General features: G+C 38.1%; 1 protein-coding gene across 2 annotated transcripts in view; it reads left to right on the top strand.

The window, feature by feature from the left end:
* PAK2 (p21 (RAC1) activated kinase 2) overlaps window positions 1-14,445 on the top strand; it is an 86,784-nt gene that overhangs the window by 32,257 nt on the left and 40,082 nt on the right. For both annotated transcript variants that reach the window (XM_059920843.1, XM_059920844.1), the window contains exon 2: window positions 13,353-13,560. In XM_059920843.1, the coding sequence (XP_059776826.1) occupies window positions 13,374-13,560 (187 nt within the window). In that variant the 5' untranslated portion in view covers window positions 13,353-13,373. The remainder of the gene's footprint in view (window positions 1-13,352; window positions 13,561-14,445) is intronic.

Here is a 14,445-nt window from a genome sequence, read left to right as displayed (position 1 = left end):
ACTATGTTGAATAATAGTGGTGAGAGTGGGCAACCTTGTCTTGTTCCTGATCTTAGTGGAAATGGTTTCAGTTTTTCACCATTGAGGACGATGTTGGCTGTGGGTTTGTCATATATAGCCTTTATTATGTTGAGGAAAGTTCCCTCTATGCCTACTTTCTGCAGGGCTTTTATCATAAATGGGTGTTGAATTTTGTCAAAAGCTTTCTCTGCGTCTATTGAGATGATCATATGGTTTTTATGGTTTTTCTCCCTCAGTTTGTTAATATGGTGTATCACGTTGATTGATTTGCATATATTGAAGAATCCTTGCATTCCTGGAATAAACCCCACTTGATCATGGTGTATGATCCTTTTAATGTGCTGTTGGATTCTGTTTGCTAGTATTTTGTTGAGGAATTTTGCATCTATGTTCATCAGTGATATTGGCCTGGAGTTTTCTTTCTTTGTGACATCTTTGTCTGGTTTTGGTATCAGGGTAATGGTGGCCTCGTAGAATGAGTTGGGAGTGTCCCTCCCTCTGCTATATTTTGGAAGAGTTTGAGAAGGAGAGGTGTTAGCTCTTCTCTAAATGTTTGTTAGAATTTGCCTGTGAAGCCATCTGGTCTTGGGCTTTTGTTTGTTGGAAGATTTTTAATCACAGTTTCAGCCTGAGTGCTTGTGATTGGTCTGTTTATATTTTCTATTTCTTCCTGGTTCAGTCTCAGAAGGTTGTGCTTTTCTAAGAATTTGTCCATTTCTTCCAGGTTGTCCATTTTATTGGCATATAGTTGCTTGTACTAATCTCTCATGATCCTTTGTATTTCTGCAGTGTCAGTAGTTACTTCTCCTTTTTCATTTCTAATTCTATTGATCTGAGTCTGCTCCCTTGTTTTCTTGATGAGTGTGGCTAATGGTTTATCAGTTTTGTTTATCTTCTCAAAGAACAAGCTTTTAGTTTTATTGATCTTTGCTATTGTTTCTTTCATTTCTTTTTCATTTATTTCTGATCTGATCTTTATGATTTCTTTCCTTCTGCTAACTTTGGGGTTTTGTTGTTCTTCTTTCTCTAATTGCTTTAGGTGCAAGGTTAGGTTGTTTATTCGAGATGTTTCCTGTTTCTTGAGGTAGGCTTGTATTGCTACAAACTTCCCTCTTAGAACTGCTTTTGCTGCATCCCATAGATATTGGGTTGTCATGTCTCCATTGTCATTCGTTTCTAGGTATATTTTGATTTCCCCTTTGATTTCTTCAGTGATCACTTCGTTATTAAGTAGTGTATTGTGTAGCCTCCATGTGTTTGTATTTTTTACAGATCTTTTCCTGTAATTGCTATCTAGTCTCATAGCGTTGTGGTCGGAAAAGATACTTGATACGATTTCAATTTTCTTAAATTTACCAAGGCTTGATTTGTGACCCAAGATATGATCTATCCTGGAGAGTGTTCCATGAGCACTTGAGAAAAATGTGTATTCTGTTGATTTTGGGTGGAATGTCCTATAAATATCAATTAAGTCCATCTTGTTTAATGTATCATTTAAAGCTTGTGTTTCCTTATTTATTTTCATTTTGGATGATCTGTCCATTGGTGAAAGTGGGGTGTTAAAGTCCCCTACTATGATTGTGTTACTGTCGATTTCCCCTTTTATGGCTGTTAGTATTTGCCTTATGTATTGAGGTGCTCCTATGTTGGGTGCATAAATATTTACAATTGTTATATCTTCTTCTTGAATCGATCCCTTGATCATTATATAGTGTCCTTCTTTGTCTCTTGTAATAGTCTTTATTTTAAAGTCTATTTTGTCTGATATGAGAATTGCTACTCCAGCTTTCTTTTGATTTCCATTTGCATGGAGTATCTTTTTCCATCCCCTCACTTTCAGTCTGTATGTGTCCCTAGGTCTGAAGTGGGTCTCTTGTAGACAGCATATATAAGGGTCTTGTTTTTGTATCCATTCAGCCAGCCTGTGTCTTTTGGTGGGAGCATTTAATCCATTAACATTTAAGGTAATTATCGATATGTATGTTCCTATTCCCATTTTCTTAAATGTTTTGGGTTTGTTATTGTAGGTGTTTTCCTTCTCTTGTGTTTCTTGCCTAGAGAAGTTCCTTTAGCATTTGTTGTAAAGCTGGTTTGGTGGTGCTGAACTCTCTCAGCTTTTGCTTGTCTGTAAAGGCTTTAATTTCTCCATCAAATCTGAATGAGATCCTTGCTGGGTAGAGTAATCTTCATTGTAGGTTTTTCTCCTTCATCACTTGAAATATGTTCTGCCACTCCCTTCTGGCTTGCAGAGTTTCTGCTGAAAGATCAGCTGTTAACTTTATGGGGATTCTCTTGTGTGTTATTTGTTGTTTTTCCCTTGCTGCTTTTAATATGTTTTCTTTATATTTAATTTTTGATAGTTTGATTAGTATGTGTCTTGGCATGTTTCTCCTTGGATTTATCCTGTATGGGACTCTCTGTGCTTCCAGGACTTGATTAACTATTTCCTTTCCCATATTAGGGAAGTTTTCAACTATAATCTCTTCAAATATTTTCTCAGTCCCTTTCTTTTTCTCTTCTTCTTCTGGGACCCCTATAATTCGAATGTTGGTGCGTTTAATGTTGTCCCAGAGGTCTCTGAGACTGTCCTCAGTTCTTTTCATTCTTTTTTCTTTATTCTGCGCTGCAGTAGTTATTTCCACTATTTTATCTTCCAGGTCACTTATCCGTTCTTCTGCCTCAGTTATTCTGCTGTTGATCCCGTCTAGAGTATTTTTAATTTCATTTATTGTGTTTTTCATCGTTGCTTGGTTCCTGTTTAGTTCTTCTACGTCCTTGTTAAATGTTTCTTGCATTTTGTCTATTCTATTTCCAAGATTTTGGATCATCTTTACTATCATTATTCTGAATTCTTTTTCAGGTAGACTTCCTATTTCCTCTTCATTTGTTAGGTCTGGTGTGTTTTGACCCTGCTCCTTCATCTGCTGTGTGTTTTTCTGTCTTCTCATTTTGCTTATCTTACTGTGTTTGGGGTCTCCTTTTCACAGGCTGCAGGTTCGTAGTTCCTGTTGTTTTCGGTGTCTGTCCCCAGTGGCTAAGGTTGGTTCAGTGGGTTGTGTAGGTTTCCTGGTGGAGGGGACTAGTGCCTGTGTTCTGGTGGATGAGGCTGGATCTTGTCTTTCTGGTGGGCACGTCCGTGTCTGGTGGTGTGTTTTGGGGTGTCTGTGGCCTTATTATGATTTTAGGCAGCCTCTGTGCTAATGGATGGGGCTGTGTTCCTGTCTTGCTAGTTGTTTGGCATAGGTTGTCCAGCACTGTAGCTTGCTGGTCGTTGAGTGAAGCTGGGTCTTGTTGTTGAGATGGAGATCTCTGAGAGATTTTTGCCATTTGGTATTACATGGAGCTGGGAGGTCTCTTGTGGATCAGTGTCCTGAAGTTGGCTCTCCCACCTCAGAGGCACAGCCCTGATGCCTGGCTGGAGCACCAAGAACCTTTCCTCCACATGGCTCAGAATAAAAGGGAGAAAAAATAGAAAGAGGATAAAATAAAATAAAATACAATAAAGTAAGATAAAAGAAAGTAAAGCTTTTAAGATAAAAAATAAGAAAAAAATTATTAAGAAAAAAATTTAAGAAAAAAAATTTTTTTAATAAAAAATAAGAAAAAATTATTAAGGAAAAATTTATTAAAAAAATTTTTTTTAATTTTTTAAAATAAAAAAATTAAGAAAAAATTAAGAAAAAATTTTTAATTTTTTAAAATAAATAAGAAAAATTATTAAGAAAAATTTTTTTAAATTTTTTAAAATAAAAATAAGGAAAAAATTATTAAAACATTTATTAAGAAAAAAAAATTTTTTTTTAAGTTAAAAAAAAAAAAAACGGACGGACCGAACCCTAGGGACAAATGGTGAAAGCAAAGCTATACAGACAAAATCTCACACAGAAGCATACACATACACACTCACAAAAAAAGGAAAAGGGGAAAAAATAGTGCATCCTGCTCCCAAAGTCCACCTCCTCAATTTGGGATGATTCGTTGTCTATTCAGATATTCAACAGATGCAGGTACATCAAGTTGTTTGTGGAGCTTTAATCTGCTGCTTCTGAGGCTGCTGGAAGAAATTTCCCTTTCTCTCTTTTTTTTTTTAAATAAATTTTATTTATTAATTTATTATTATTATTATTATTTTTGGTTGTGTTGGATTTTCGTTTCTGTGCGTGGGCTTCCTCTAGTTGTGGCAAGCGGGAGCCACTCTTCATCGTGGTGCACGGGCCTCTCACTGTCACGGCCTCTCTTGTTGCGGAGCACAGGCTCCAGACGCGCAGGCTCAGTAGTTGTGGCTCACGGGCCCAGTTGCTCCACGGCATGTGGGATCTTCCCAGACCAGGGCTTGAACCCATGTCCCCTGCATTAGCAGGCAGATTCTCAACCACTGCGCCACGAGGGAAGCCCCCCTTTCTCTTTGTTTGCACAGCTCCCAGTTCAGCTTTGGAATTGGACCCGCCTGTGTGTGTACGTTGCCTGAGGGCATCTGTTCTTCGCTAAGACAGGACGGGGTTAAAGGAGCAGCTGATTAGGGGGCTCTGGCTCACTCAGGCCGGGGGGAGGGAGGGGTACGGAGGAGGCGGGGCGAGCCTCAGCGGCCTGAGGCGCACCCTGCGTTCTCCCAGGGAAGTTGTCCCTGGATCACGGGACCCTGGCAGTGGCGGGCTGCACAGGCTCCCAGGAGGGGCGGTGTGGTTAGTGACCTGTGCCTGCACACAGGCTTCTTGGTGGCGGCAGCAGCAGCCTTAGCGTTTCATGCCCGTCTCTGTGGTCCGCGTGATAGCCGCGGCTCGCGCCCGTCTCTGGAGCTCATTTAGGCGGCGCTCTGAATCCCCTCTCCTCGCGCACCAGGAAACAAAGAGGGAAGAAAATGTCTCTTGCCTGTTCGGCAGCTCCAGACCTTTTCCCGGACTCCACCCTTTCAGGCTGTGTTCACGCCGCCAACCCCAGTCCTCTCCCTGCGATCTGACCTCCGAAGCCCGAGCCTCAGCTCCCAGCCCCCGCCCACCCTGGCGGGTGAGCAGACAGGCCTCTCGGGCTGGTGAGTGCTGCTCGGCACCGATCCTCCGTGCGAGAATCTCTCCGCTTTGCCCTCCGCACCCCTGTGGTTGCGCTCTCCTCCGTGGCTCCGAAGCTTTCCCCCTCTGCCACCCACAGTCTCCGCCCGCAAAGGGGCTTCCTAGTGTGTGGAAACCTTTCCTCCTTCACAGCTCCCTCCCACTGGTGCAGGTCCCGTCCCTATTCTTTTGTCTCTGTTATTTCTTTTTTCTTTTGCCCTACCCAGGTACTTGGGGAGTTTCTTGCCTTTTGTGAGGTCTGACGTCTTCTGCCAGCGTTCAGTGGGTGTTGTATAGGAGCAGTTCCACGTGTAGATGTATTTCTGATGTATCTGTGGGGAGGAAGGTGATCTCCCCGTCTTACTCTTCCGCCATCTTGCCCAGACCCCCCTATTTTTAGTTTTTTAAGGAACCTCCATACTGTTCTCCATACTGGCTGTACCATTTACATTCCCACCAACAGTGTATGAGGGTTCCCTTTTCTCCACACCCTCTCCAGCACTTACTGTTTGTAGGCTTTTTGATCATGGCCATTCTGACTGGTGTGAGGTGATACATCATTGTAATTTTGATTTGCATTTTTCTAATAATTAGCCATGTTGAGCATCTTTTTTTCTTTTTTAATATTTATTTATTTATTTGACTGCATTGGGTCTTATTTGAGGCACACGGGATCTTCGTTGCCACTTGTGGGATCTTTAGTTGAGGCATGTGGGATCTAGTTCCCCAAACTGGGATAGAACCCGGGCCCCCTGCTTTGGGAGCTTGGAGTCTTAGCCACTGGACCACCAGGGAAGTCCCTTGAGCATCTTTTCATGTGCCTCTTGACCATCTGTACATCTTCTTTGGAGAACTGTCTATTTAGATCTGCCTTTTTATTTTTTTTCTTTTGGCAGCGCCATGCGGCTTGCAGGATCTTAGTTCCCCAACCAGGGATCAAACCTGTTCCCTCTGCGATGGAAGCGCAGAGTCCTAACCACAGGACTGCCAGGGAATTCCTCTGCCCATTTTTTGATTGGGTTGTTTGTTTTTTAGATACTGAGCTGCATGGGCCGTTTATACATTTAGGAGATGAAGCCCTTGTTAGTCACGTCATTATATTTTGTCAGTCACGTCAAATATTTTCTCCCATCTGTAGGTTGTCTTCTTGTTTTGTTTATGGTTTCCTTTGCTGTGCAAAAGCTTTTAAGTTTAATTAGGTCCCATTTGTTTATTTTTGCTTTTACTTTCATTACTCTAGGAGGTGGATCCAAAAAGATACTACTGCAATTTATGTGAAAGAGTGTTCTGCCTATGTTTTCCTCTAAGGGTTTTATAGTACCTGGTCTTACATTTAGGTCTTAATCCATTTTGAGTGTATTTTTGTTTAGTGTGTTTGAGAATGTTCTAATTTCATTCTTTTACATGTAGCTGTCCAGTTTTCCCAGCACCACTTATTGAAGAGACTGTATAATCCCTGCTTTTGAATTGCTTTAAGTCTTGGGCAGGAACACAATTAAAATAATAATTAATGATGCACAGTTGTAATTCATTGCCAAAGAATGGCCTGATATGTTAATATAATTTAAAAAATATGAGATGAAGGGTTGTTAGTAAACTTGGATTCTGGTCTTAGTTCTGTTAATAATTAAATTTGTGTGACTTCAGGCAAACTGCTTACATTTTGGTGAGTCAGATTCTTCACAAATAAAATAAGGAAGGTGGACCAAATGAATTCCATTCCAACTTTAATACTCTCTGGATTTATATTCCTGTGTAACTTGCATTCAGAGGATGTGAGAGGTCTTTTTGAACAGGGACAGACAGGCATGACCTTACATAGGAAATAATTTTTACTGAGCATTTGGTTGGGTAGAGAAGAGGATGAAGAAAATTTAAGAATGGAGAAATGTATACCCAAAGATGATTTAGGCCAGGAAAGTCTTTGGTATATTTGGGGAACATGAAGTATAGTATTTATGTGCGCTCATGTGAGATCAGATTGATTTGGTAGTAAATGGCCCTAAATGGCAGTAGCTGCTGAGGAACGTATAGCCAGGGAGAGTGTTATCATGTGTTATTTTTAGTCAACCAATTTTAACTTCTTTGTCTAAACAAAAGCTGAATGTATAGAAACTCTTTGGGAAGCTAGTTAGGGCTTCTTCTAACCTTTTCCTATGAATAGCAGCTGAAGACAGATTCACTAGAGAAATCATGAGATGAAGGGATCAAGTCCTCAGCTTAGCTAGTGGCAGAGTAATCAATGTTTTATCAAGGGTCATGCTTTTATTTACTACCATCTAATCACTTATGAGGGGCTTCCCTGGAGGCGCAGTGGTTGAGAATCTGCCTGCCAATGCAGGGGACACGGGTTCGAGCCCTGGTCTGGGAAGATCCCACATGCCGTGGAGCAACTGGGCCCGTGAGCCACAATTACTGAGCCTGTGCTCCGCAACAAGAGAGGCCACGATAATGAGAGGCCCGCGCACCGCGATGAAGAGTGGCCCCCACTTGCCGCAACTAGAGAAAGCCCTTGCACAGAAACGAAGACCCAACACAGCCATAAATAAATAAATAAGTAAATAAAAATTTAAAAAAAATCACTTATGAGGCATATTACTTAGAATTATTGCCGTCATATTTGTCATTTTGAGTAATTTCATTAGGGACATCTGTGACCTATAAAATTTAGATTTTGTTCAGACACGTGTTGCCTAATAGGGTGTGTCGTGTTAATTGGGATTTCCTTGAGACATAGCTAATTTAACTTTATAATGTAGATAAAGAAGAAAGTTCTGAAACAATGTATTAGCTCCTCTTTAGTTTTATTGGACTGAATTTGTGCAGAAAATTTTAAATATTACTGCACAGTATATTAAAATAAAGCAGTAAAGAAATTTTTTTGAATAACCAGAGTATAAGGAAAGGCTGTGTTATGAAAGTTGCCTTGTTAGTGTTGTTTGCTTTAGAATTTGGTGGTGGTATTTTTCATATAAATGACAGTGTCTCTGGCTGACATCTTTCTGGTTTTTGTTACAAAAAACAGTGTGGTAATTACTATGACATATGTATAGATTTTGAACCATTTTCAAGATTTGATTAGGTTTTTGTGCCCCAGATTGGAAATCAAGCCATTGGTTACCTTTTACCTTTTCCTATGTCAAAAATGTGTTCTGTAGAGTATAGGAGGAAATAAATATGGGTCTTCTGCTGCCTCAGTAGCACATCAGAAAGAATTGGGACTATGAGGGTGAAGTATGGAGCTGGGGTAGACTCTAAAGCAGCAGTTCTCAAAGAGTGATCTGTGGTACCCTTGGGGGTCTGTGAGTCAAAACCTATTTTTCATAATAATACTAAGGTGTTCTTTGCCTTTTTACACTGTGTTGACATTTGCATTGATGATGCAAAAGCAGTGGTGGGTAAAACTGACTGTACTTTAATACAACTCATTCAAGGCAATAGCTATGTGCTTGTAGTTTTTATTTTTAAAAGCCAGTTTCACTTAAGAATGTACTTGAAACAATAAAATTACTAATCTTATTATATCTTTACTTTTGAGTTTACTTTTAAAGTATTTTATATAGCAAAATGGGAAGTACTCACAAGGTACTTATGAAGTATGAAATGGTTGTCTTACAGAAAACCACTTATATGATTGAGCTTAAAAAGGCCCCGTTTCCTGGAACACCATTTTTATTTGAAAGAACGACTGGCCCACTGAACAACTCTGGTTGTTCAGACTTAGGTATTTGGCAGACATTTTCTTGAAAATGAATGAAGTGACAGAATTCGTTGTTAATTGATAAAATTTAAATTTTCAAATGAAAATTAGAGTGTTAGAAAACTTGTATTCACTTTCTTGAGTTTGACAGGTTCCCAGTACCTAGACTTTTCTGATGAGATCAGTGGTGATATTAATGAATGTGATTTTATTTTTATTGTATAATGAAGTGTAAACATTGGAATATCTTAATAATTGAATGAGCCAATACTTTCCAGATAATCAATTCATGACATTACAAAATTCATTAATGGGTAAAATATCCATTCAAAGTGTAAGAGAAATCAATGGATTTAATGTAACACAGTACAAAAAATTTATTGCTGTGGTTTCAGAGTCCATAGCTAACTTTATGAAGGTTGAGTTTGGTGTAGTATCAAAGAAGAATATCCACAATTATCTGAAAGCTATTAAAATACTCCCTTTTCCAGCTACATATCTGTGTAAGACCAGATTTTCTTCATATACTTCAACCAAAACATAACACAATAAATTGAATGCAGAAGCAGATATGAGAATCCAACTGTCTTCTACTAAGCCAGACATTTAAAAGATTTGCAGAAAAGTAAACTAATGCCACTCTTGTCACTATATTCTGTTTTGGAAAATGTTATTTTTCATAAAAATGTTATTTATGAATAACATTGTAATGTAATGGGTTTAATGAAATAAATACTTAAATAACTTATTTTAATTTCTTATAGTGAATATAGATAGATAGAACGCACATAAACAAAAAGTGAGATCCTCGGTAATTTTTAAGAGTGTGAAGGGGTCTTGAGGCCAAAATGTTTTGAGAACTGCTGCTTTGAAGAAACAAAGTGGCTTTTAATATGCATGTGTTGAGAACAAATGTTGATGAAGGGCATAACCTAACTTAAATATGTATGTGCTGATCTTTCCCAGTAGATTATGAACTCTTGGAGAAGAATTAAGTCCTCTTTTCTTTTCTCCAACTTCTAGCATAGAATCTTATAAATAATAATATCATGATAGTAATAGTAGCAGCCTTCAATTATTAACTCATTTAATCTTTATGAGGTAAATATTATTAATTCCTATCCTAAATTGAGATATAATTCACATAGCTGAAATTTACCATTTTAAAGTGTACAGTTCAGTGGTTTTAATATATTCACAAGGTTGTTCAACTGTTACCAGTGTCTAATTCCAGAATATTTTCATTCCTCCAAAGTCACATCCCATTCCCCTCACTGTCTAGCAACTACTAATCTACTCTCTGTCTCTGTGGATTTGCCTGTTCTAGACATTTCATGTAAATGGAATCTTATAATTTGTGGTCTTTTTGTGTCAGGCTTTTTTCACTTATGTTTTCAAGGTTTATTTCATGTTGTAGCATGTATCAGTACTTGACTCCTTTTTGTGGCCAAACAGTATTCCATTGTATAGATATGACATATTTTGTCTGTCTGTTCATCCGTTGATAATTTGGTTGTTTTCCTTTTTCGGCTATCACGAATAATGCTGCTGTGAACATTCATATGCAAGTTTTTGTGCGGACATGTGTTTTCAATTCTCTTAGGCATATACTGGAAGTGAAGTTGCTAGGTCATATGGTAGGTTACTCTATATTTAACCTTTTGAGGAATTTATTCCTTTTTTAATAGAGTTCTTATTTTTGAATAATTTTAGACTTACAGAAGAGTTGCAAAGATAGTAGATTTCCTGTATAACTATCACCCATCTTCCCCTAATAGTAACATTACATAAACCATAAAATGTATGTCAAAGCAAAGACGCCAACACTAGTACATTATTATTAACTAAATTGTAGATTTTATTTAGATTTCACCAGTTTTTCCACTGATGTCTTTTTTTCAGTTCCAGGATACCACATTGTCATGTCTCCTTAGCCTCCTCTGTTCTATGACAACTTCTCAATCCGTCTTTGTTTTTCATGTCCTTGATGGTTTTGAGACGTGTTGGTCAGGAATTTTGTAGGATGTCCCTCAATTTGGGTTTATCTGATTTTTTTCCCCCATGATTAGTTATGGGTTTGGGGAAGAATACCACAGAGGTGAATTGTGCTCCTCATCACATTACGTCAGGAGATTAATGATGTCATTGTGACTTATCACTGGTGATGTTAACCTTGATCACTTGGTTAATGCCAGATTTTTCCATTGTGGTGTTATTTTCCCCTTTCCATACTCTTTTCTTTGGAAATGAGTCACTAACTCTAGCCTACACTCAAATGGGGAGGGAAGTTAAGTTCCAACTCCTAGAAGGGAATGTATCTACATATATATTATTTGGAATTCTTTTGTAAGGAAGATTTGTCCCCCCGCCCCATTTTATTTATGTATTCAGTTTTTTTGTATCGATATGAATTATGTATATTTATTTTATACTTTGGATTATATACTACTTTATTAATTTTATTGCTCAAATCATTCCAGTATTGGCTTTTGGGAACTCTTTCCTGTGTCCTTTTGACATGCTATCATGCTTTATAAGTACTTGCTTATCTTCTGACACTGTAAGACTCTATAGACTCATCTTGTATTTTCCCTGTCCAGGCCTAGAACCAGCCATTTCTCTAAGAAACTCTGAGTCACAGTTTAGTCCTAAGGTCACACAGTTAAGTAAATGATGGAACTAGGATTCCAACCAAAGCAATCTGATTCCACAACCCAGTACCAGACAACATGCAGCTGAAGGTGCATTGCCAATTTCTAGTTATGTTCCATTTATGAGCCAGCCTTAAGGATAGAATTTGTAGTCAGTTTATACTAAATAATTATTGTGCCCAGTTTTATATTGATTTTTTTTAACCACAGCTATGCTGATTATTATCAAGTTTAAAAATTACTTATTAATCACAGATAACCACTGTTAATGTTTTGGTGCATTTCCTTTTGTAAATGCATGCAAATGTATTTTGGAATTTTGTTATCCTGATTTTTAAATAGGAGCAATTCACAGTGTAATCAAAATCTAAACGTGTAGTTTCTATATTGTAACTGGTGATTAAGATAAAAGTGAGCTACTCTAGGGTTAATCTGTTTTGCCTTAATGTTTGGTCACATAAAAGCTAAATATCTGTCTTGATTTTATCAATTCATCAGGTAATCCACATGATGTGACCAGCTGGTTTGGAAGAATCATCTGACTGTATGTTGTTCACACCACCTTCTTAGATCCCACCCCCATTTCTTCCTTTGAGCACCAGTAGTTTAATTTCACTTCAGGCAGTCTTTCTCATACACAGTTATAGATCTTTCCTTTCTCTCTTCTCCAGCTAGTTACCTCCAGAAATGTTTATTTTCCCCTTTTACCTTCTTTCATTCTTCCTCTTGTAGGCTGAAAAATAACTGTCATATGACATATAAATTATACAGTAGTGCTTTAACATACTCCTATCAAGGGAAACAAAAGCTGTAAGATTTGGCATGGAATTAGGTATAATTCTTCAACCCTCAGTTCTTTTCAAATTATACCTACTATTCTTCAGGTACTAGCATTCAGACTAAATAAAAATCTTCTAAATTATTTTTAATTTTATCTAAAAACAGTTGCATTCTTTTCATTGTACATATACAAAGTTTTGTTCACTTACATGTGTTAAATAATGTTACAATCAAATCAGGATCTAATTATCAATCAAAATCTTGTTTAGTGAGGCATTATTTCCTAACATATATACTTTTGTATTAGAGCTCATCTATAAGTTAGGCATCCCCTCTCCTTCACTGCTGATTTTAAATGTGTGTAATCTACTTTTTTTTAAAGACATAAAATAGATGTGTGTACATATATGTAAACAAGGTTGACATTTCTGCTGAATTAGCCATGTGGATAAGGAGGGTAACTTGACGGCCTGGACAGGGCATCACAGGATGACAGAACCTTGGGATTTGGCCAAACTCTGGATTTACTTTTGTTAGTGTTCCCAGACTTGAAGGGACTAACGTATGTAGTTAGATGGTCAGATTTTCAGAGAAACCAAATATTGTATCAGTGGCACGTTTCTATCCTTTACGAAAGTCTATATTGAGGTTAAGTTGTAATGACAAAGCTAGCAAGCATGGAATCAGTTTGGAGGCTATTGGTTGATATTTTTAGTAGCAAGCATCCTATCTCTGCTCTAGAAGTAGACCTATCAGAGACATATATCCTATTATTGGCTGGTCAGGACATAGTCTTCCTCTTCGAATTATTATTTTTTTAAGACTCTATGTTGTCTGTTCATTGGAACATTTACTCTTAGAATCAATTGAATAGGTGGATATACTCTGATATGTTAGTGTCATCTTGCTTCCCCAAAATTATCATAGTCCTCTTAATGGGATATGACTTTTCAAAGATTCCCTCAGCTAGCCATTTACCAACTTTGTTAGGGGAGATTGCCTATATTGCAACTAATTTCATCTCTTAAGTTTTACAGCTTTAAATGGGTAACATTTTCTAATTTGAAGTTGGGGAGGGAATAAATACTGTTTTGTGCTTGTCCATACTATTTTTTACCTTGTTGTTAACTGTATGTTTTTGCCTATCTGTTTCAGGCCATATCATAATTGTGAATCATGTCTGATAACGGAGAACTGGAAGACAAGCCTCCAGCACCCCCCGTGCGAATGAGCAGTACCATTTTTAGCACTGGAGGCAAAGACCCTTTGTCAGCCAATCACAGTTTAAAACCTTTGCCCTCTGTTCCAGAGGAAAAAAAGCCCAGGAATAAAATCATCTCTATATTCTCAAGCACAGAGAAAGGTAAATAGCTACTGTGGTTTCAAGAGTCACAGTTATTATTTTATGTTATTGGTTTTGATATCTTTTAAATTAAAGTATAATAAGCTGATATCTTTTATGGTGAGAACAGTAAACATACAATTGATGGTGGTATATAGGCACTATTAGAAAGGCTAGTTTGGAAATTCCCTGGTGGTCCAGTGGTTAGGACTCTGTGCTTTCACTGCTGAGGGTGTGGATTCAATCCCTGGTCAGGGAACTAAGATCCCGCAAGCTGCACAGCACAGCCAAAAAAAGAAAAAAATAGGAAGGCTAGTTTATTTTAAACTGTAATGGAAAAGAATAAAATGAAAGTTATTGCTCATTCTATTTGTTATGTCCAGTGAATTTCTGTACTCCTCTCCTTCATTTTCTAAGGCTTGGGCCACAGTTCATGGCTTCCTGTCATTAATGAGATTCGTGATATTTGAGAAAGACTTGCTATTAGAAGAATGGAAATATAAAGTCTACAGTCTCCTGTTTGAAATCTCAGGAGCCAACTGTGGCTTGGAATTAAGAGTTTTTCTGACTTTTGAGTAGTAGTAATGCTGTCTTTTTTTTTAAATTTATTTTTGGCTGTGTTGGGTCTTCGTTGCTGCGCATGGGGTCTCTAGTTGCAGCGAGCGTGGGCTGCTCTTCATTGTGGTGTGTGGCCTTCTCACTGCGGTGGCTTCTCTTGTTGCAGAGCGCAGGCTCTAGAGCACAGAGCTTCAGTAGTTGTGGCTCACGGGCTTAGTTGCTCCGTGGCATGTGGGATCTTCCCGGACCAGGGCTCGAACCCGTGTCCCCTTTGTTAGTAGGCGGACTCTTAACCACTGCGCCAGTAGGGAAGGCCCCAGTAATGCTGTCTTTTTATAATGTGTTTTG

Source organism: Balaenoptera ricei, chromosome 4, assembly GCF_028023285.1.
Source record: "Balaenoptera ricei isolate mBalRic1 chromosome 4, mBalRic1.hap2, whole genome shotgun sequence".
NCBI lineage: Eukaryota > Metazoa > Chordata > Mammalia > Artiodactyla > Balaenopteridae > Balaenoptera > Balaenoptera ricei.
The sequence above is the reverse complement of the archived record's forward strand: the minus strand, read 5'-3'. Positions and strand labels throughout refer to the sequence as shown.